Here is a 23,066-nt window from a genome sequence, read left to right on the forward strand (position 1 = left end):
GAAATGGACTCCAAAATTGTATTTTTACAGGAAATTCATCTTCCTAATGAAGATAATTTAAGAGTGAGGAGGAGATGGAGGGGTAAAGCGTATTCAGCCCCATTTACATCTCAAGCCAGAGGAGTTATGACATTAATACACGAATCTGTCCCTCTGCAATTTAAAAACGTTATTAAAGATAAACAAGGAAGGTATCTAACACTGCAAGGCTCCTTACTGTCAGAAACGTTAAACCTAACAAATGTATATGGGCCCAATATGGATGACAGCAATTGTTTAAGGTTCTGTTTCTTACTCTAGCTACTCTCCCAGGATCTCATGTGATAGCAGGAGATTTTAATTGTACTCTGGACCCCAGTATGGATAGATCAACAGGACTCGATCAATCGCATAATGGCAGCAGAGCCAGAATACGTCAATTTATTAGAGATCTAAGATTAATAGATATATGGCGAGAGTGAAATCCACAAACCAGTTTACTAATGCTGCTCAAGTACTTTTAAAACACATTCTAGAATAGATTACTTTTTAATTTCCACAGAACTGCAATCAAAAATCAATGATTGTTCTTATCATAACATTGTGATCTCAGATCATGCATCATGCAGTTTGATTTATAAGGACAATAAACTAGTTAGGGACCTCCCAAGATGGCAATTTCAGCACAAATGGTTACAAGATTATATGAAACACAAAAAAACGCCAAACACAATGATCTAAATTATTTTCTATGCCAATAAAAAATACTTAATATTTCATGTGAAAATAAAACCAGCCTAAATTTAGAAATTACCAAGGAGGAAATAGGACAAGCTATAGATAACATGAAATCTGGAAAAAGGGCAGGACCAGATGACCTACCAATAGATCTCTACAAGATATTTAAAGATAAACTATTGACCCCTCTATTGGCTATGTTTACAGAAGTCTTTCAGTCAAATCCTTTTCCCACTTCAATGAATACTGCCTTAATCACTCTTCTTCCAAAATCAGGATAACCTCCAAACAAATGTGAGAATCTACGACCTATACGCCTACTAAATTCAGACCTGAAAATAATTTCAAAGCTTTTGGCAAGATGATTGCAAAGAATTTTGCCAAGCATTATTGATGTTGATCAGAATGGTTTTATTATGGGAAGCCAGGGTTTCCACAATGTAAGAAGAGTATTAAATATAATTCACTATAAAAAAGATGCCACAGATTCAGCTCTACTATTACTAGATGCCGAAAAGGCATTTGATAGAGTCAAATGGCCTTATCTGTTTCAGGATTTAGAAAAATTTGGTTGTGGAAATTATTTCATACAATGGATTAGAATACTGTATAAAAACTGTTCAGCTGAAATTATCACTAATAGAAACATCTCTAAACCTATATTAATAAACCGAGGCTGTAGACAGGGTTGTCCACTTTCGCCGCTCTTGTTTACTTTAGCGATAGAACCATTTGCTATTGCAATACGTTCTCATCCTGAACTTTCTGGAATTAGTATTGGACAAACCGAGCATAGGATCTCGTTATTTGCAGATGATGTAATCCTATTTTTGTCAAATTTAAGTAAATCAATACAGATCATACTTGAACTGATTCAATCATTTAGTAAAATTTCAGGCTACAAAGTAAATAAAACAAAATCTTCCATCTTATTATTAAATGCAAATGAGAGAATCAGTGCGCTACAAGATGCAATACAATTTAATGTAGTAACACAATTTGAATATCTAGGAATACAAATTTTACCTGATCTAGAACAAGTAGTGGAAGCTAATTATAATCTCTCAATGACAGAAGTTCACGACTCTATTGATAGATGGATGCCATTACCGATATCTCTGATCGGAAGGATTAATACATTAAAAATGAACATATTACCAAAACTACTTTATCTATTTCAAAACATACCCCTTCCTCCTCCTCCTGGATTTTAAAGGTACAAAATCTCAGTTTTATAATTTAATAATGTCTTACGCTTCAGAGGACTCTCATGATAGACTCAGGGCCTGGAATGGAGATTTATTGTTACAACTATCCGAAGGAGATTGGAGAGATGCATGTACACAGGCTTATAAAATATCTGTAAATACACATCTCAAATTGATTCATTTCAAGTGGTTAATTCGCATGTACGTGACACCAGTAGATCTTAACAAATTTGGTGAAGATATACCTGATGTTTGCCCAAAATGTACAGAATGTAGGGGAACACTGATTCACTGTATGTGGGACTGTAGACAAACTGTGCTGTTCTGGGAAGAGATAAGGTATGTCATAGAGAAGATCATTACTAAAAGAATAATTCTTGACCCAAGGTTGTTTCTGTTTGGTCTATATCCCGAGAAGCACAACTACACCAATTCTTAGCAAAAGTTTAGATATCTGTATACTTATTGGTAAACGGTGTATTGCATTATTTTGGAAGAATATTTACAGACCGACTGTTTCCCTGTGGATCCGACAGATGTTATCTGCTTTACCATTAGAAAGAATCACATATATATTGAAGGGTAGACAAGAAAAGTTTTAAAATATTTGGAACCCATTCCTCATATACATAAAATACTTGAACTTTTCGGAGGATATCACCAATGACTAAAGTGGACACTGTGGTTCCTAAACATAGACATTTTTGAGTTGTCACTCAAATGATTATTCTATTTTGAAACTAGAATGATAATGTTTACTCATATGTGTGGTATGTTGCAATATCTTACCAATTCTGTAAAAGGCAAATGTGTTGTTTGTTTGTATTTTTTTAAATGGCATTGTTAAAATCTTAATAAAACATTTTTGGAAAAAAAAATGTGTGCTTCAAATTTTTTACAATAACAAATAGATCTTAAAATAATTCAAACACAAAACTTAAAACAACAAATACTGATTTGGAGTAATCTCACTTGATATTTGATTTAGTTCTGTTTATTAATACCTGGAAAATGTTATATTGAAAGGACAGATTTTTGAAAATCAAACCACTATTTATTACATTTCATAAGGAGATTTGCTTATATTTGACCTCAAAATGCAAGAACAATTTCCACTTTTGTTCCTCATAGGCTAATAAGTTACGCTAGAACTTCTGGTGTTTGATCATTTGTATTTTTTTTCTCTTTTTTGTTTTTAATATTTGAGCAAAACATCAGTGGTTGTTAATAAAATTTAGAAGGAGCCTGTTATTTCATCCTTTTTTAATGCAACCTATTGAGTTTTTGTGGTGCAATGACATATGAATTTATCCCTCTGGGATAAGAATAAAGTTAAATTCTATTCTATTTCATGTTTTTCTCTGACTGACTGCTGGATGTAACGTCAACAAAAATGTGATGTGTCCAAGTTGGACTTTCAATGAAATCAGGAAGTAATAAATAATGGATGATTAATTACTGTTAATTATTTTGGCAGGTTTATCGTTGGGTCTGGGGATTTTTGGATGACTTTTAGGAAGGAAAACAATGACTAACAACACTGATAGATATTAAATGAAAATTCGGAACAATTTTTAAAAAAAGAAGTAAAAGAGGAAAAGGCAATATATATTTATGTTTTTCTCCTTTGATCATTTTCCTTTGATGTATTTTCCCATTTGATATTTTGTCCTTTTATGCTTTTTTCCTCTTGCTTTTTTTCTAGAAGCTTTTTTCTTTCTTTCTTTCATTTGAACTTTTTCCTTTGATGTTTTCTTTCTTTAAAACTGTTTTCCTTTATTTTTTTTTTTTGCTTTTGATTGTTTTTCCTTTAAACGGTTTTCCTTTGATGTTTTTTTCTTTAGTTGTTTTTTCTGTTTATGATTTTTTTTCCTTCGATCTTTGTTCCTTTCACCTGGATCAGGTGTGTTCGGTCAATCAAACACTGGGCTGATTCAACCCAGCTAATCAGCATTGACTGAAGCAGGATTAGCTGCAGAACAAGCAGGGCAGTAGCCCTTCAGGAACAGGGTTGGTGACCCCTGCTCTAGACCTCTTGTCTGCAGCTTCAGGCTCAGCATCCTTCTATCAGTATCTTCACTGTTTCTCCTCAGGGCTCATCTGAATCATCTCAGTATTTATCTCCAGGAACTCTAACATGTGCTGTCCCTCAGATGGATTTATTCCTGATCCTATCCATCCTATCCAAAATGTGATAAGAAAAACTCTGGACAACTCCAAAGTTTTTTTTTTTTTTTGGAATGAGGACTTTATCTAAAATGTCTTCAAAGAACACTCCCTGTTTCCCTGCTGCACTCTTTTGGAATGTAAGACTATTGACGACACCTGCATCTATGGGAGGACAGAAACTCTGCTCAGGAGGAACTGAGATAAACATTTTATTGTCATTACCTTTTTTCACAAATAAATATATTAAACAACTATTCTTTTTTCCCCATGCCAAATGTGAATAAACTGATGTGAAAATGACTTAACTTTACTCACAGATCTACACAGGAAGCTTGTGAAGTTTCCATTATGATCTTTATGATGCCATACTTACTAACTAGCCTAAATAGAATATGACAACAAAAAATGAGTAAGATACACAAAGAAACATCTGCAACATTGACTTGGGATTCGATCTACAGGTGAGTATTGCCAGTGAAATTTACTTGCATATTTTTCTAGTACTTATTAGAAATGGTAAAAATTGCACTTTCTCCTTCCTAGCTTTTTTTAATAGAAAGCTACAACAATTTTTTTTCAGTGCACACAAGAGCACCCAAGTCTGGGTCTCCCTGTGCCAGTCTCCAGCCCTCACAGGATAAAGAGAGACTGCTGAGACTGCCTGACCAAAACTACCTAAAGAAAACAAAAAACAAAGCCTGAAATGTAAGACTACCAAGGTCCAACTCCAAACTAAAATAACAAAACCTAGTAGTGTAAGACTGCTGAGGACAAAGAGGGAAAAAGAACAAAAAATAAATAAAAGAAAAATAAAATATAATTTAAAGTAGCATTTATTTAATTTAGATTAGTTACATTTATAAACTGATGGCTGAGGTGCACATAGATGTAAACCATGTAGGTTTTACATCCTGTTGACCTGATCTGACTGTTGTTCAAGTACTATAATCAATGATTTAACTATTTGATTTTTTAGTTATTAATATATACAACAATGTTTACATCACAAGATATCACAGTCTGAGTGAAAAGTGACACAGCAAATCTTCCTGCAAGTTAAGGTCTGTGACATTTAAAGTGATTACAGTAAGAACTCCATCCTTACAGTTTGATAGATAACACATCCTGACACTTCATCCGCACTCATGGAAAAATGAACACACCTATAGCCAAAGGTTAGTCCCTGTGTTACCATGCTAACCACCAAAACATCTCAAAAGCATGTTTGTTATAGCTCAAATAAAGTGAATTCTTCCTGTAGTTTTCTTGGGACAACTCAACTACAGAAGTTATGGAAGGCAAAGGAGCAAGGGTTCATAAATATAGAATGTATTCAAATTTATTTTGAACCATTTGAGGTTTTTTTTGGAAGGTCCGAGTGCAGGAGACTGGAGGCAAGTTGACAAAAATGTGTTTTTTTTCTAAGACAAAACATGACTTTAAAAAAAGGTGAAAAGGTAAACTACTGATGGTAAAAGAAAAGTGACACGAGGATCTGATAAAGAGACAAACTGAGGACCAAGGTGCTTTATAGACATAAGGAGTGATGATGAGTCAGGGAACTTATAGCACGTGTTAAAAATGAAGGGGAAAAAAATAACACAGGGACAAGTTAAACCTATAGACTGACATCATTCAGAGAGAAGCTTGAAGTCTAAAAAATGACAGATTGAGCTTAAGATCTAAAGGGGGACTGCACTGCAGAAGCAGAGGTGAAGCAGTGATGCTGGCTGCAGCAGCGGAGAGACCCGACTCTTCACCTGCAGGCTGAAAAGCTCCTCAGCTCATCAGTCGGTGGCCAGCATTCTGCTCCCCACAGGTGTGTCCAGGTGATCAAAGTGTTCTGTTTATTGCACAGCAAGCTTATGACAGTCCAAGTTCTTGGTTTTAACGTGGAGCACGATGGGGGTCCACACCCTCACTGCGGCACACGCCCTGTCCATATCGTTCACTGTTACTCATTTACACATTTTGCAACATTGTGTAACAGCCTAAACAACACCCAGGGGACATGCCTTGTGTTGGAGAAGGTTGAATCCATCTTCCTCCTCCTCCTCCTCCATATATAACCTCCTCCACTCCGACTTTCTGTCTTCCTCTGCTGCCTGTCATGGACAGACTCCCGTTTATCTTTCTGCTCTTATGGATGTGCAGCTGCAGTGCCAATGATGCCCCTCAAAGGTGGGTAACCTGGCCTAAGATATGATAGACTCCTTTAATAATCAGAAACTGATCAAACTCATCAATTATCCTGCTTTAACCCACATTTTTTTTGTTAAATGTTCCTAATTTAAGCTTTTTTAAATGTAAAAGTCTAACCATTAAAACAACAAGTATTTATTTATAATACTCAAAACAAATCTGATCATAAGAGAATGTAAGAATATTTTGTGAGGATAATTGAAAATAATTCCAGTTTGTTTCTGGATAAATAATCTGCACTTAATCTGATAAGGATCAGATTATGCAAAAATATAAACAGAAATACCTCAATAGGGTGGGATTATATACATTTTCTTCTCTTTTTTGAGCAACAAATCAATCTTTAGAGGATTTTAATTGATAATCATTATATTTGATTAATATAAAATTACTGCAAAAAAGTCTGTTTACAATTATGAATAATATCTAGGAGATTACATCATTTTCTAACAATGTTAAATTTTCTTTATATTCTAAATAATGTATTACGTTATATCTGAAATTGGTTTGATATATCTGTGTTTTGTATTTTTTAATTTTAAGATTTTATTTTATTACATAAATAAATGATCACACATAACTATTAATTCATAATAGGAATTAAAGATTTTTTTTGTAAAATTATTTTAATTAGAATTGAGAGACCTAAAAAAATGACTTTTTGTTTTAAATACTACTCTGATAGCACATAAACAACTTAAAGTAATTATACCAAATGAAAAAACTAAATAAGATGTAAAATGAGCATTTACAAGTGAAAAAACATGAAGAGGGTTTTAAAGTTCGGCTGTGGCTCAAACCACTTTTTTTCACTCCTCATAAAAGTAAAAATAGATTATTTTTTTTTAGAAAATATCTATATCAGTATACGCCTCGAAGCATTTAGACAAAACTGACTCAGTTCTTAAGAATTTTTGGTGTTTCACTTTTAAAAGAAACACTAAAAAGTTTAACGCAATTAAAAAATGTGATTATATTTTTATCACTTGATGACACCATCTTTTGTGAGACACATAGGAGGAAGAGATTAGAGATAATTTCCCATTTAGGAAATGATCAATTTGTACTTCTGCCCTCAGGGAGAACTTAGTAAACACTGAAGACTGGAACAAACTTAAAATCTATTTCTTACAAATTGCAATAAAACTGTATTTTTTTTTATTTAAGCAGGAAAAATAACACAATGTGTGCATGGATTTGTATTTTTGTCTCTAAGTGTTTATAATTTGATTGTATATTTTTTATGACATTTTATGGTGCATTGCTACTCCTTATTTAATCACCACTTTTTTTTATTTTCATTGCTTCTTTTTATCAATGTAATAACACATATGACTGCAGTTTGACCCTCCGTGTTTTTGTATTACGAGGAATAAATGCTGAGAAAATTCAATTTATGCCATGGAAGTGTTTAAAAGAGAAGCAGAATGATTCAAAAATGACATTAAGAGATCAAAAAAACTTTTTAAAGTCTTAAGACTTTTTGAGGTCGTAACATTTGACTTTTCAAATTTAAACAAGTGTGTTTGGAGCGGAAGAGTTTCTGAGCTCAAAGAGAAGTTTACATAAAAACAAAAAAATTGGGATAACACACTCCTACCACTTTTTGATACTTTGAACTTTTAAGAAAACTAAACAAGTGGGTTGTTTAAAGTCCCACTCTTTTAATTATAATTAGGTCGTTTTTAGCCAAAATCGGAAAACCTTTGTGGTTTTCTAATATGCAATTTCTGCAGAGTGGCAGTAGTTAATGAAAAAATTCACCTCTCTGTTAAGGGCAGGACTGTTTGTGCGGAGAAACCCACTCCCCATTGCTGAGAGCTCTCCGTTTACATGCTCTCCCACTAGTTTACAGCCCCTTGCACTCTCAACCTATCATTACCGGGGCAAAAAATGGCAAACATTAATGTACCTATCCAGCGTACAGTTCAGATCCAGATTCCAGAAAAAAACAAAGACGTTCATGGATCTATTTGTCTCCAAGTGGATGCATCAGAATGGCACGGAGCAGGAAGCTTGTGGCATGCCCAATATATTTTCTAAATAAACTCTTTTTTAAACGCCATCTGCTCCTAATTCACAACAATTTAAACAAAGAAATACTCAAATATTTAATTTTAAGCTTAGTTTTCCTTTTCCTCCATCATCATAAAAAATGCCACAAGAAAATTTTTTTCAGAGTGGATCTTTAAATAAAATTTACAACAGTGAAAAAAATTAAACATTTTTGCTTACATTCACATTTATGTTAAGTTGCGCATATGCAGTTTCTAAAAGAGATTTACTAAGTCATGAAAGCTGTCATTCACGATGTGTAAAGGCCTCAAAGCAATAGTTCTTCTCAGTTATCTTATCATCTTGAGGTTGGATAACATTTAACAGAAAAAAGATGAGACAGTAATCTGCTTTATCTATCTTTAGCTGGAACGTCAGAATGGTGTGGTGTTCCCTGCGTCCTTTATCTGAGATCAGTCACGTTTATTTGTTTTATGTTTAGGTAATTTCCCCTTTGTGTGACCAATAAAGTTTTTTATTTTATCCATGTCTATTAGATTACTTACTGTTAAATCCAAATTCATTGGAGTTGATACATCAGTGTAGCTCATGACAAACTTGACAAAAATGTGCAATTACAAAAAAGCTAGCTAGCAAGCTAGCGAGCTCTACTGTAGTGAAATCTGCTGTATCAAGCAAGCGATCTCCACTGTATCGGGATAGCGTGCTCCGCTGCTACAAGCTAGCGAGCTCCACTGTAGCGAGCTCCGCTGTTGCAAGCTAGCAAGCTCTACTGTAGCAAGCTCCACTGTATTGAGCTAGCAAGGTCCGCTATAGCAATCTAGCTAGCTTTGCTGTTTACAGAGCGGCTGGCTACCGTAAAAACTCAACCCACCTGAGCTTGCCCACATAAGCCAATGTGGGCAAACTCAGGTGGGGTCACCAGGGAAACTGTGGACAAACCCATTCGGGGCCCACATTTTTTGACCACCCTTAAACCATATGGGGCTCTTCTGGCCTTGCTGGCTGGGGTACCCAACAAACCATGACTCACGAGCAGTTTGGTCATGGTTCAATCTCACATCGAGGAAAAATCTACACTTTTTATCCTTAAAAATGTTATTAATGACCATTATAAGTTATCATTCGAATCATGTCTGCTGCTCGTCTGCCCCGACTAACTCTCTATTTTACGTCTCTTGCAGCCAGCAGATAAACCAGAGAGAAGAAGGTTAGTATCTTCTTCTTTTTTTTTTTTTTTAGCACACACATTACGTTACATCACACGAAGCATAATCACCACACGTGCTCTGGACTGATATTGACTTTAGCCGTTTATTTTAATTGTCAACCATGACAGACAGATCAAGATTTACCCTTTCAGGAATGACACCAGTCACTCACCTCTCTTGTTTGTTCAACAGTGGTTCTGACCTCCTGTGACTTCAACCAGAACAGTTCCCCGTTCTGCAGTTTTAGGCAGGACAACACAGACAACAGTGACTGGATCAGACATAAAGGGGAGACTCCAACACCTGGAACCGGGCCCAGTGGAGACTACCCCAATGGAGGTCCATAGGCATCATTTCTTTTCTGTAGAACCAGAACCAGCAAGTGATGAGTTATTCTGAAATCCACCAAAGACAACAGCCTATACTCATTTTCTTATGTGCTTGCAGAGGGTTACTACATCTACCATGAATGTGACAACGTCTCCAACGGACAGAAGGCTCGCCTGCTGAGCCCGGTCTTTTCCACAACAGCCTCTGAGATTTGTGTCCAGTTCGTGTATTATATGTACGGCTCTGATAGTTCCAATGTGCTGAGGGTTCTGAAAAATACAGCCAGTGGTGAGGAGGAGATCTGGAAAAGGACTGGTTCCTTTAGCCGCTCATGGCTGAATGGTTCTGTTACTGTGTCCAAACCCAGCAGTGAAAGTGTGACTGTGAGTCCTATATTCAGCTACATCCTTAGACGAGTGTGCAACAACCCATGAAGTTTGACTCTACACGTATGTCATGGCTGCGGATTTCTGAAAGAAAGGCAATCTGTGTGTCTGCAGGTTGTGTTTGAGGCTCAGAGAGGACAAACTGACTCATGTGACTCAGCTCTGGACAACATTGTCATCACAGAAGGAGCATGTCTCAGTAAGTTTTTACACAACTTTTCACAAAAGCACCTGTGCATTCTCATGGCACTGATGTCCAAACGTTTCGTCCGCAGCTTGTCTCTCAGGCTGTGATTTTGACAAAACCGACGACCTGTGTGGCTGGGAGAGTTATGTAGACAACCTTGACGTTTTTGGCTTCGTTCAATGGTCTGGACAGACAGACACTCCAAACACAGGGCCTGACGATGACTTCTCCACACCTGGAGGTGAGTCAAGATCTTCTTCTTTTTGCAAATTCAGTTTTAAATAGTACTGCCAGCAAGGGAAATTTCCCCCAAATGGATCTCATGGTAAAGGTTATAAAGTAAAAAACTTAAAAAAAACCCTCTTTTTTTAACCGCTTCACTTCGATGTAAATTGACAAAAGGGGCATTTGTTCATGAAGAGTTTTCCTCATGCAGGCGGACAGTACATGTTGATGGATTCCTTTGATGTCATACATGGAGAGAGTGCTCAACTCAGAAGTCCAGTAATACCCAACAGCAATGGATGTTTGGAACTCACCTTCTATTACTATCTTTATGGCACCAGCACCAGCATGAAGATCAGCGTTCACGCAATCACAGGTAGCAGATAGTGTGCACGTGGCAAAATTGGATCTAGAGTTACATTCCAATGGTTGGATTTCTGTTTCTTTTTTCCAAGATGGAAGCTTTGGACCCGCTCTCTTTGAGCTCGTAGGGAACCAAGGTCAAGGCTGGAAGCTTGCAACCGTCCGATATGAAGGAGCTGCATCCCCACGGGTTTGTACATAGAAACCACAGTGGGCACTTTGTTGAATGACTCCTGACACGATGAAATTAAGCTATTTCTACATATAAATCGGAACATTTGTTTTGCTTCATCAGAGAGCTGACTTCAAATTTTGCAACTGCAAACTTAATTTTAGGAATAGATAGAAAAGAGGCACAATATATAATAGTTTCCCATCAGAGTGTGCGTATGCACGGGAATTGATTGAAATTGCTTATCACACTTATATTTTTTCTAGTTTGCAATTATGGGAACCTATGGAGAAACACTTGAGACAGACATCGCCATTGATGCAGTGTGCATTCTTTCCTGCAAAGGTGAATCCAGCTGCTGCTTCACGCGATCTGAAACATGGAACTCAGTAAAGGAAAATTGAATGTTCATCTTTTTTCCTTTTTTATGTATTAAAGCCCAACCACCAACTTCAGAACCACCTACACCTAAACCACCAACTCCAGGACCATCTACGCCCAAACCACCAACACCAGAACCATCTACCCCTGAAACTCCAGTCACAACTAAACCTCCAAGTATGTCATATCCTCATTTACAGTTTTAGCAGGTTTATGGTTCCTTTTCTCTCATTTCCTTACACTAACTTCCCCTTTTGTGTACAGACCGCTGCCCTCCTAATGCTGACTACATAGAATGTGGTCCAGCTTGTATCCCCACCTGTCAAGAACCTTCCACCAACTGTTCGGGTTCCTGTATCAGCGGCTGCTTCTGCAAACCAGGGTTCGTCTTTAAGGGACCTCGCTGTGTGCCCATAGAGAAATGTGGTTGTCTGGATGAGGATGGTAACTACTATGAGGTCAGAGGTCATAGATACTACTTCACCTTTTCATCTAGGTATGAATCTTTTCTGATGAATTCTTGATCCTCATTTCAGCCTGGTGAGGTTGTACTTGGAGACGGTTGTTCAAAACTGTGCCGCTGTGCTGGGAACTACACTCTGGAATGCACAGATAACTCCTGCGACCCGTCTGAGGAATGCCGAGAGGTGAACGGTGTTCCAGGCTGTTATCCTAAAGGTAAGAATGTCACATAGCTGCTCAAGAATCACCGTTCTGGTCAAAAAAAGAACATTAACAGTTGCAGAAGTTTTTCACACAAGAGTCTCCTGCATCCCAATCTTCTGCTTTTCTCTCTCAGACACATCCACCTGCATAGCATCAGGAGATCCTCACTACACCACCTTTGACAGGCGCAAATACGACTTCATGGGTACCTGCAGCTACCTGATGTCTGGAAACTGCAACGCCACACATCTGCCATACTTTGAGGTCCATGCTGACAATGAAATCCGATACAACAGACCCACCATTTCCTACCTGAAGGCTGTGCACGTGCATGTGCACATGGTGAAGATCTCAATACTCAAAGCAGGCATTGTGCAGGTAAGAGATCGGGGGGGAGTTTGTAGATACCATAAGGTTAAGGTTTTCTATCATTGTGTTTTGGTATTCAAGCACCCTCTGTCTTTAATAATCTGTTTACCTGTCTGTGTGCAGGTGAACGGGACCAACGTCAACCTACCCGTGAGCCCCGCCCCCGACATGTCTGTGTTCAAGTCAGGAAAACATTACACCGTTTCCATGACCTTTGGTGTCACTGTTCGCTACGATGGAAACCACTTCATGGACATCAAAGTCATCAAAGAGTACGTGGAGACCGCACACGTGTCCGCTCAGAACATCTTCACATCTGTTCCTAAAACCGTCAGAAAAGCTAGAAAGTGTTATGAAAAGCTAGAGACTAATCTTTCTTCTGACTTTGTGCTCTTTAGCTACCAAGATAAATTATGTGGACTGTGTGGGGACTACAATAGAAATTCCAAAGATGACTTCCAAAAACCAGATGGAACCATGACCAGTGACGCCAACGAGTTTGGCCACAGCTGGAACACTGATCCAGAGTGAGTCTTTGTGATATAACTTAGTCTTTCCCTGCTTACTCAACACTAAACACTGTCAGTACGGAACACCTGCATAGTTAAGCTTTTGTTTAGCACTGAGAAGGCTTAAACAAAAACAATGGTTAACCTTTTGTTTATAATGTAAGGTGTAATAAACAACCCAACGCCACCATCCCTGGATGTGAACCAGGAGAGCAGGAACTGTATGAGGGTTACTGTGGAATCCTGTTGGACAAAAACGGTCCCTTCGCTGTGTGCCACCCCAAAGTCAACCCCAATGTATGTCCACTTGGTCATAGATGTTTAGTTCTAGTAAGCGTTTAAGATATTGTCAATTAATAATGAGTCTTTTCCCTCCAGAATCACTTTCGAGATTGCTTGTTTGACTTGTGTGAGCTGGAGGGAGCCAAACCCATTCTGTGTGAAGCCATTGAAGCCTATGTCAACGAATGTCAAGACCGCGGAGTTGACATTGGACCCTGGAGGAACGAAACCTTCTGCCGTAAGTCTGAGTCGATAAATAGCTGAGGAAGAACAGGGTAAAAGAAATAGACCTCCCTCTAAAAATAAATGACTCCTCTGTTATTGTTGTTGCTTGATCATGGATCTTCATTAATGGAGAGACAGATGGATTTTGAGAAGGATAAAACCCTTCACTCGTATCTGTTGTCTTCCCCACAGCACTGAAGTGTCCTCCCAACAGCCACTATGATCCCTGTGCTGACCCATGTCAGGAGACCTGCTCTGGAAAGCCCTCCTCCTGTGGTGGGCCCTGCTCTGAGGCCTGTGTGTGTGATCCTGGCTACGTCCTGAGTGCTGGCAAATGTGTAAAGAGTGACTCGTGTGGCTGCAAACACACCAACGGCCAGTATTATGAGGTACAGTGTACTAGATGTGATTGGCAGTACAGTATGCTAACACACTCAGATTTGCAGCCATCTGTACTGAACTGTCGGTTGTGTTGTTTCTCTGTCAGCCTGGAGAGGAGTTTTATGTGGAGGACTGTAAGCTGAAGTGCAGGTGTGATTCCCCCATTGTTACCTGTGTGGCGTCTGATTGTCCTCCAATGCATGAGTGCAAACTCCAGGACGGAGAGCTGGGCTGCTACCCATTAGGTAAGCCTACAGTCAATGCAACTTAATCAACAATTGCTCTCTTCATTTCCAGAACGGGATGAAATGCTATGGTATAAGCCACATCAATGGACAGAAGAATGTCTTCCGAATGTCACTGGGGAAAAGAGATGTGTCCCAAACATGTGTCAGTTTTCCAGTAAGTTGCTTAAAATGCTTATTCTTCTCTCTCAGGCTCTCAGGACTGCATCGTCTCTGGAGATCCTCACTACAACACCTTTGACAAGAAATACTACACCTTCATGGGAACCTGCACCTACACATTGGCCAGAACCTGCGGGAATGACTCGGGTAGGTGCAACTGGGCATTTCCATTTACAATTATACACCTACAACCATGTAAGTTAACTGAATTTACTTTAAATTCAGTCAAATGTTAAAAAGTCTTTTTTCAAGACACTGATGCTGAGACATCTCATACTGGGAAGCTTTTGACATATGATGATGTTTGTTCAGATACAGTCAAATGTAATAGTAAATCAACACCTATTCATAACCATAAAGCAAATCACCAAATTTCCCAAGTTACACCCACTATACGTTTGACTGAGGTCTCTTGTGATTGGTGGATGCTTCTGTGCAGATCCCTGGTTCTCAGTGGAGGGGAAGAACGAAGAGCGAGGGGTGTCCGGAGTGTCCTACCTGAAGAAACTCTATGTCACCGTCAACGATATCACAGTGACCCTGATGAAGTCCAAGAAAACTCTGGTCAGTCCAAAAGATGAACAGAACGTGATTCTCCTCTACAGTCTATTCTTTATCTGAATAGAAGTGAATCTTTGTCTGACTCTTTCCTGGATATACTTTCTACTGCTTAGTTCACTCCTCTTCTTCATTAGTTTAGCTACTCCTAACGTCTTATCAGTTCTTTTCTTTGCTTGATCTTCATCTCTGCTGCTTAAATCTGATTTCTGATGCAGTCTTTGCGTTCCCGTGTTGCAGGTGAACGGCGTCCTTGTGGCACTCCCTCACAACCCTTCACCACTCATGTCCCTCAGTCTTGCCGGTCAGTACGTCATCTTGCAGACCACCTTTGGGCTGAGGGTGCGCTGGGATGGAAATCATTATGCCCAGATCTCCGTCCCGAGGTTGGTGTTTTCTTTGATTCTGCAGCTTAGTCTGCTGATCTGCTGATGGAACCTCCTTGTTTTGCTGAGAGGGGCTGAGGTTTAGAAACACTAAACCTACATCTGCTTTCCTTCAGCTCCTACCATGACCAGATGTGCGGCCTCTGTGGAGACTATGACGGGAACGCAGGCAACGACTTCACCAAACCGGACGGCACTCTAACGGGAAACGTCAACGACTTTGGGAACAGCTGGCAGACGGAGGAGGACGAGGATGAATCGTGAGTGAAGAGTCTTGACTGAGCTGAGGTCTGACACTTTCTTATTTTGTCCTTGAAGAATGGGACTGAGGATGTGTGAACATGTGTGGTGTCCAGGTGTAGTCCAGGTACAACGCCTGACCCAGACTGTGACCCTGAACTGGAGGCTGAGGTGACTAAACCAGACAAGTGTGGGAAAATTGAAGATCCTTCTGGGCCCTTCAGGTGAGAAAACCAGCTCCTGAGCAGAACCAAAACCAAACATGTGTTGAGATTAGAACCATAAGTGATTCTGATGCCCTGCAGGTTGAATAAAGATTGATGTTTGTCCTGTTTCCTTGTCCAGAGAGTGTATTGGTGTGGTGGATCCTGAACCGTTCTTCCAGAGTTGTGTGTATGACATGTGTCAGTTCAACGGCGAGCTGCACGTTCTGTGCGACCAGCTCCAAGCCTACACTGACGCCTGCCAAAGCGCCGGAGTCACAGTCCACCAATGGAGGGATCCAGACTTCTGCCGTAAGTTCTCCAGAAGAACACAGCTCCTTTCTCAAGCCCTTGTGCTATCCAAAACATGTTAACCTTGGGAGTGAGGTCATCTGGAACCCAGATAGCGTGTTGAACTACTGAGAAAAAAAAAAAAATCACTGGAGTCTGTGGCATACACCAAATCCCGTCCACCTTTGTTATGGGAAGGATAACAAGTCAGTGTAAGGGTGGGTTCATCTGGACCTTATGAGATAGCACAATGACTAGAATAGTTTCTTGTCAGCTTTACCTTCATTTTTGTTTGCCTTCATAACTAAGTTATTTCTTTATGTGTTACACCAATGTATACAAATGCTAATCAAGGGTCATCTAAGATATAATCAAAGGTTTAGGCTGCAAAGTTCTACATCAGAAAGTTTACTTCAGTCCTCACACTTTCTTTTATTTTAATTCAGATTATAAAACAGTCTGGTGTATGAGGTTCTTCATGGTTTAGCCCCTTCATCATTATTTAAATTTATTGAACAGTATTCTTCTTGGTGGTCTTCAAGAGTAACTTGAGCCAGTATAAAAGGCGACTGTGAGCTCCCATTTAGATTAACATCTTTCTCACAATCGTTTTGTCTTACAAGGGCTCGCCTTTCAGAAAAAGCATGTCTTTGCAATAAGAGAAAGTACAAGTTTTGTCATTGTTAAAAGCCAACTTAAAGTATGGCTTTCAAAAATCTCAAATGTATCATCACATATGACAGTCAGGTTTGACCTTAGACATAGACCACCACAGCATTGCAAAATGCACAATCCCTTACTTGTCCAGAGAACTGGACTGAAAAAAAGTGCCATTACTCATGGAAAACAGTTACCCCTGGCTTCAACAAAATCACATTATCCACGATACAGGCACTATTATTTGGAGCCAGCTGACATGAATAGGCAGTGTGAGTCGTTCTGAGTCATCGTTTCTCTAGCAACCACTCTTGTTAGTCAAGATTGAGCTTGTAGGAAGTCAACACCCTTACTGATCAACAGCAGGCTTGGGAGAATCTGTCAATCAAACATTTCAAAGGGCCCAGCGTGCACCACATGCTTTAGATGAGACATCTGATTAGCAAATTCATAATTGAAAAACTTGCAATAGAAATAATATCATGGAAAAAAGTATGATCAAAAACATGTTTAAAAGTTATCAGAACAAGAATGATAATTCTGACCAGTAGAATGTCTGAGTAGAAGTCTATGGGATTTTGGCTTCTTGGAATGCAAGAAGTCAATAGGGTGTCAAATCCTTATCCATCCATCCATTCATCCATCCATCTATCCATCTATCCAATCAATCCATCTATCTATCAATTAATCAATCAATTAATCTATGCTTTAGGTTCTTAGCTGAAGTTCCTACCTCTCAAAATCTGTTTTATTTCTTCAACGACGCTGTCCTGTTAGGGGACTTCAAATACGTGTTAATCTATGGCTAAAATCTTGCATATTTAAATTAGTGATTTTAATTGATGTAATGTACCTTTCTTAACAATAGCAAAAAAAAAAAAAGAAAAAGGTTCTAACAAAAACAATGACCTGATTGGGGTTTCTTTCTATTCCTGAATGCAGCCCTGGACTGTCCTGCTAACAGCTCGTACTCTCTGTGCGTGAGCTCATGTCCTGAGACCTGCCTCGGCGTGGTCGGCCCCCCCGGCTGTGAGGACGTGTGTGTGGAGGGCTGTGAGTGTGACCCAGGATTCATCCTCAGTGATGACAAATGTGTGCCCCTGAAGGACTGTGGCTGTGTGGACTCCAGTGGAAACTACCACCCTGTAAGTGAGGAACACACCTTTAGCCTCTTGTTCAGAACTGAAAACTCCTGGTTGTACCTGGACACTGTTTAACTTGATCTAGAAAATATCTGTTAACAAATGTTTCTTTTTGCTTGGGCAAACTTTATATAGTGAGTTTGTGTAAAATATGTTCCCATACCTTTTGGGTAAAATTGACTCCATCAATCTAGCACATATGAAAAAAGCATATGAACTAAAGTGAAGCAGTGCATTCTTCAGACACCTGTTTCTGACCAGTACTGTGTTCCAGGTGGACGATGAGTGGCTGTTGGAGGGCTGTGAGCAGAGCTGTGAGTGTCTCAGTGGAGGACAGATCCAGTGCCGCAACACCAGCTGTGATCCACACACTGAGATCTGCCAGCTGCAGGATGGGCTGTATGAATGCCGACCTCTGGGTATGTTGAGCACCTGTACCCCCACTATAGAAGTCAAAGTGCATAAATCTGTACATAGCTGAAGTAGGTGAATGTCAGAAATACTGTTTTTGGCTTTCAAAGATTCCCATCTGGTTTCACAAAAGTTTATATATCCTGATTATATCTGGGAAAATCACAAAAAATTAAGAAAAAGAAAAATCCAGGAAATCTAATTTTTTATCTTTATTTCTGGTATAGCAACTCCAGGACCAAGTACTCCCAAACCACCAACTCCTGGACCATCCACACCCAAACCACCAAGTCCCGGCCCATCCACATCCAAACCACCAACTCCAGAACCATCTACACCTAAACCACCAACTCCTGGCCCATCTACTCCCAAACCACCAACTCCTGGACCATCCACACCCAAACCACCAACTCCTGGACCATCTACACCCAAACCACCAACTCCCGGCCCATCTACACCCAAACCACCAACACCAGAACCATCTACACCTAAACCACCAACTCACGAACCATCTACGCCTAAACCACCAACACCAGGACCATCTACCCCTGATACTCCAGTCACAACTAAACCTCCAAGTATGGCATATCCTCATTTACAGTTTTAGCAGGTTTATGGTTCCTTTTCTCTCATTTCTTTACACTAACTTCCCTTTTTGTGTACAGACCGCTGCCCTCCTAATGCTGACTACATAGAATGTGGTCCAGCTTGTATCCCCACCTGTCAAGAACCTTCCACCAACTGTTCGGGTTCCTGTATCAGTGGCTGCTTCTGCAAACCAGGGTTCGTCTTTAAGGGACCTCGCTGTGTGCCCATAGAGAAATGTGGTTGTCTGGATGAGGATGGTAACTACTATGAGGTCAGAGGTCATAGATACTACTTCACCTTTTCATCTAGGTATGAATCTATTCTGATGAATTCTCAATCCTCATTTCAGCCTGGTGAGGTTGTACTTGGAGACGGTTGTTCAAAACTGTGCCGCTGTGCTGGGAACTACACTCTGGAATGCACAGATAACTCCTGCGACCCATCTGAGGAATGCCGAGAGGTGAACGGTGTTCCAGGCTGTTATCCTAAAGGTAAGAATGTCACATAGCTGCTCAAGAATCACCGTTCTGGTGAAAGAAGAACGTCAACAGTTGCAGACGTTTCCCACCCAAGAGTCTCCTGCATCACAATCTTCTGCATTTCTCTCTCAGACACATCCACCTGCATAGCATCAGGAGATCCTCACTACACCACCTTTGACAGGCGCAAATACAACTTCATGGGTAGCTGCAGCTACCTGATGTCTGGAAACTGCAACGCCACAGATCTGCCATACTTTGAGGTCCATGCTGACAATGAAATCCGATACAACAGACCCACCATTTCCTACCTGAAGGCTGTGCACGTGCATGTGCACATGGTGAAGATCTCAATACTCAAAGGAGGCGTTGCGCAGGTAAGAGATCGGGGAGAGTTGGTGAACACCACAAGATTAAGGATTTCTATCGTTGTGTTTTGGTATTCAAACACTGTCTGTCTATTTACCTGTCTGTTTGTGTGCAGGTGAACGGGACCAACGTCAACCTACCCGTGAGCCCCGCCCCCGACGTGTCTGTGTTCAAGTCAGGGAAACATTACACGGTTTCCATGACCTTTGGTGTCACTGTTCGCTACGATGGAAACCACTTCATGGACATCAAAGTCATCAAAGAGTACGTGGAGACCGCACACGTGTCCGCTCAGAACATCTTCACATCTGTTCCTAAAACCATCAGAAAAGCTAGAAAGTGTCATGAAAAGCTAGAGACTAATCTTTCTTCTGACTTTGTGCTCTTTAGCTACCAAGATAAGTTATGTGGACTGTGTGGGGACTACAATGGAAATTCCAAAGATGACTTCCAAAAACCAGATGGAACCATGACCAATGACGCCAACGAGTTTGGCCACAGCTGGAACACTGATCCAGAGTGAGTCTTTGTGATATAACTTAGTCTTTCCCTGCTTACTCGACACTAAACACTGTCAGCACTGATCACCTGTATTATTCAGTATATTCTTAGAACTGAGAAGGCTTAAACAAAAACAATCGTTAACCTTTTGTTTATAATGTAAGGTGTAATAAACAACCCAACGCCACCATCCCTGGATGTGAACCAGGAGAGCAGGAACTGTATGAGGGTTACTGTGGAATCCTGTTGGACAAAAACGGTCCCTTCGCTGTGTGCCACCCCAAAGTCAACCCCAATGTATGTCCACTTAGTCTTAGATGTTTTGTTCTATTAAGCGCTTAAGATATTGTCAATTAATAATGAGTCTTTTCCCTCCAGAATCACTTCCGAGATTGCTTGTTTGACTTGTGTGAGCTGGAGGGAGCCAAACCCATTCTGTGTGAAGCCATTGAAGCTTATGTCAACGAATGTCAAGACCGCGGAGTTGACATTGGACCGTGGAGGAACGAAACCTTCTGCCGTAAGTCTGAGTCGATAAATAGCTGAGGAAGAACAGGGTAAAAGAAATAGACCTCCCTCTAAAAATAAATGACTCCTCTGTTATTGTTGTTGTTTGATCATGGATCTTCATTAATGGAGAGACAGATGGGTTTTGAGAAGAATAAAACCCTTCACTCGTATCTGTTGTCTTCCCCACAGCACTGAAGTGTCCTCCAAACAGCCACTATGATCCCTGTGCTGACCCATGTCAGGAGACCTGCTCTGGAAAGCCCTCCTCCTGTGGTGGGCCCTGCTCTGAGGCCTGTGTGTGTGATCCTGGCTACGTCCTGAGTGCTGGCAAATGTGTAAAGAGTGACTCGTGTGGCTGCAAACACACCAACGGCCAGTATTATGAGGTACAGTGAACCTCTGTCTGCTAACAGATCCTACCATTCAGCCAGTGCGGTGGATCTGTAGATCTGTGGATGCTACTGTCACACATTTCTCAGCTATTCTTGTTAAATGTAGATTTGTGCTCAATTTAGCAAATGCGTCCTCTATGCTGTAGTGCTGAACTATTTGTGTTGTTTCTCTGTCAGCCTGGAGAGGAGTTTTATGTGGAGGACTGTAAGCTGAAGTGCAGGTGTGATTCCCCCTTTGTTACCTGTGTGGCGTCTGATTGTCCTCCAATGCATGAGTGCAAACTCCAGGACGGAGAGCTGGGCTGCTACCCATCAGGTAAGCCCACAGTCACTGCAACTTAATCAACAATTGCGCTCTTCATTTCCAGAAAGAGATGAAAATGCTATGGTATAAGCCACATCAATGGACAGAAGAATGTCTTCCGAATGTCACTGGGGAAAAGAGATGTGTCCCAAACATGTATCAGTTTTCCAGTAAGTTGCTCAAAATGCTTATTCTTCTCTCTCAGGCTCTCAGGACTGCATCGTCTCTGGAGATCCTCACTACAACACCTTTGACAAGAAATACTACACCTTCATGGGAACCTGCACCTACACATTGGCCAGAACCTGCAGGAATGACTCGGGTAGGTGCAACTGGGCATTTCCATTTACAATTATACACCTACAACCATGTAAGTTAACTGAATTTACTTTAAATGTGGGTTGAATCCAGAATGAAACCCAACAATTTCTGTGATTTAACCAAAGAAGTTGAAAACAAATTAGACGAAATCGTTAAACAACAAATTTTAATCCCCCTATTGAAAGAAAAACATACTTTAGGGTTTAAAACAGATTAGCATAAGGTTCTGGTAATACGAAGGAAGAATGGAAATGGAGAGGTAGTAACTATGACTGTTCTTTTCTTGTCAGTCAAGTCTTAACAAGTCTTTTTTGAAGACACTAATGTTGATAGACCTCATACTGGGAAGCTTTTGACATATGATGATGTTTGTTCAGATACAGTCAAATAAACACCTAAATCAACACCTATTCATAACCATAAAGCAAATCACCAAATTTCCCAAGTTACACCCAGTATACATTTGACTGATGTCCCTTGTGATTGGTGGATGCTCCTGTGCAGATCCCTGGTTCTCGGTGGAGGGGAAGAACGAAGAGCGAGGAGTGTCCGGAGTGTCCTACCTGAAGAAACTCTATGTCACCGTCAACGATATCACAGTGACCCTGATGAAGTCCAAGAGAACTCTGGTCAGTCCAAAAGATGAACAGAGCGCGATTCTACTCTACAGTCAATTCTTTATCTGAATAGAAGTGAATCTTTGTCTGACTCTTTCCTGGATATACTTTCTATTGCTAGTTCACTCCTCTTCTTCATTAGTTTAGCTACTCCTAACGTCTTATCAGTTCTTTTCTTTGCTTGATCTTCATCTCTGCTGGTTGAATCTGATTTCTGAAGCAGTCTTTGCGTTCCCGTGTTGCAGGTGAACGGCGTCCGTGTGGCACTCCCTCACAACCCTTCACCACTCATGTCCCTCAGTCTTGCCGGTCAGTACATCATATTGCAGACCACCTTTGGGCTGAGGGTGCGCTGGGATGGAAATCATTATGCCCAGATCTCCGTCCCCAGGTTGGTGTTTTCTTTGATTCTGCAGCTCAGTCTGCTGATCTGCTGATGGAACGTCCTTGTTTCGCTGAGAGGAGCTGAGGCTCAGAAACACTGAGCCCTACATCTGCTTTCCTTCAGCTCCTACCACGACCAGATGTGCGGCCTCTGTGGAGACTATGACGGGAACGCAGGCAACGACTTCACCAAACCGGACGGCACTCTAACGGGAAACGTCAACGACTTTGGGAACAGCTGGCAGACGGAGGAGGACGAGGATGAATCGTGAGTGAAGAGTCTTGACTGAGCTGAGGTCTGACAGTT

The 23,066-nt window shown here is 40.3% G+C and overlaps 2 protein-coding genes across 5 annotated transcripts in view; one reads left to right on the plus strand and one right to left on the minus strand.

Annotated features, from left to right (window-relative positions):
- The window catches only part of serpine1 (serpin peptidase inhibitor, clade E (nexin, plasminogen activator inhibitor type 1), member 1), a 66,727-nt gene that overhangs the window by 29,978 nt on the left and 13,683 nt on the right, over nucleotides 1-23,066 (minus strand). The gene's annotated exons all lie outside the window — the stretch shown is intronic.
- Nucleotides 6,192-23,066, plus strand: part of zanl (zonadhesin, like) — a 42,469-nt gene continuing 25,594 nt past the window's right edge. For 2 of the 3 annotated variants that reach the window (XM_024288504.2, XM_036216906.1), the window contains exons 1-41: nucleotides 6,192-6,275; nucleotides 9,497-9,522; nucleotides 9,716-9,862; nucleotides 9,971-10,236; nucleotides 10,354-10,438; nucleotides 10,515-10,667; nucleotides 10,863-11,027; nucleotides 11,107-11,204; nucleotides 11,453-11,531; nucleotides 11,625-11,744; nucleotides 11,832-12,025; nucleotides 12,104-12,245; nucleotides 12,367-12,611; nucleotides 12,726-12,874; nucleotides 13,001-13,129; nucleotides 13,276-13,408; nucleotides 13,490-13,631; nucleotides 13,811-14,007; nucleotides 14,106-14,244; nucleotides 14,437-14,553; nucleotides 14,846-14,970; nucleotides 15,205-15,350; nucleotides 15,467-15,610; nucleotides 15,707-15,814; nucleotides 15,936-16,105; nucleotides 17,684-17,886; nucleotides 18,158-18,302; nucleotides 18,522-18,872; nucleotides 18,960-19,153; nucleotides 19,232-19,373; nucleotides 19,494-19,738; nucleotides 19,846-19,994; nucleotides 20,121-20,249; nucleotides 20,396-20,528; nucleotides 20,610-20,751; nucleotides 20,931-21,127; nucleotides 21,311-21,449; nucleotides 21,643-21,759; nucleotides 22,263-22,387; nucleotides 22,621-22,766; nucleotides 22,884-23,027. In XM_024288504.2, coding sequence (XP_024144272.1) covers nucleotides 6,205-6,275; nucleotides 9,497-9,522; nucleotides 9,716-9,862; nucleotides 9,971-10,236; nucleotides 10,354-10,438; nucleotides 10,515-10,667; nucleotides 10,863-11,027; nucleotides 11,107-11,204; nucleotides 11,453-11,531; nucleotides 11,625-11,744; nucleotides 11,832-12,025; nucleotides 12,104-12,245; nucleotides 12,367-12,611; nucleotides 12,726-12,874; nucleotides 13,001-13,129; nucleotides 13,276-13,408; nucleotides 13,490-13,631; nucleotides 13,811-14,007; nucleotides 14,106-14,244; nucleotides 14,437-14,553; nucleotides 14,846-14,970; nucleotides 15,205-15,350; nucleotides 15,467-15,610; nucleotides 15,707-15,814; nucleotides 15,936-16,105; nucleotides 17,684-17,886; nucleotides 18,158-18,302; nucleotides 18,522-18,872; nucleotides 18,960-19,153; nucleotides 19,232-19,373; nucleotides 19,494-19,738; nucleotides 19,846-19,994; nucleotides 20,121-20,249; nucleotides 20,396-20,528; nucleotides 20,610-20,751; nucleotides 20,931-21,127; nucleotides 21,311-21,449; nucleotides 21,643-21,759; nucleotides 22,263-22,387; nucleotides 22,621-22,766; nucleotides 22,884-23,027 — 6,191 coding nt within the window. In that variant the 5' untranslated portion in view covers nucleotides 6,192-6,204. The remainder of the gene's footprint in view (nucleotides 6,276-9,496; nucleotides 9,523-9,715; nucleotides 9,863-9,970; nucleotides 10,237-10,353; nucleotides 10,439-10,514; nucleotides 10,668-10,862; nucleotides 11,028-11,106; nucleotides 11,205-11,452; nucleotides 11,532-11,624; nucleotides 11,745-11,831; nucleotides 12,026-12,103; nucleotides 12,246-12,366; nucleotides 12,612-12,725; nucleotides 12,875-13,000; nucleotides 13,130-13,275; nucleotides 13,409-13,489; nucleotides 13,632-13,810; nucleotides 14,008-14,105; nucleotides 14,245-14,436; nucleotides 14,554-14,845; nucleotides 14,971-15,204; nucleotides 15,351-15,466; nucleotides 15,611-15,706; nucleotides 15,815-15,935; nucleotides 16,106-17,683; nucleotides 17,887-18,157; nucleotides 18,303-18,521; nucleotides 18,873-18,959; nucleotides 19,154-19,231; nucleotides 19,374-19,493; nucleotides 19,739-19,845; nucleotides 19,995-20,120; nucleotides 20,250-20,395; nucleotides 20,529-20,609; nucleotides 20,752-20,930; nucleotides 21,128-21,310; nucleotides 21,450-21,642; nucleotides 21,760-22,262; nucleotides 22,388-22,620; nucleotides 22,767-22,883; nucleotides 23,028-23,066) is intronic. The other variant, XM_036216905.1, reaches the window with a different exon arrangement.

The sequence above is a fragment of the Oryzias melastigma genome, linkage group LG18 (genome assembly GCF_002922805.2).
Source record: "Oryzias melastigma strain HK-1 linkage group LG18, ASM292280v2, whole genome shotgun sequence".
NCBI classification, from domain to species: Eukaryota; Metazoa; Chordata; class Actinopteri; order Beloniformes; family Adrianichthyidae; genus Oryzias; species Oryzias melastigma.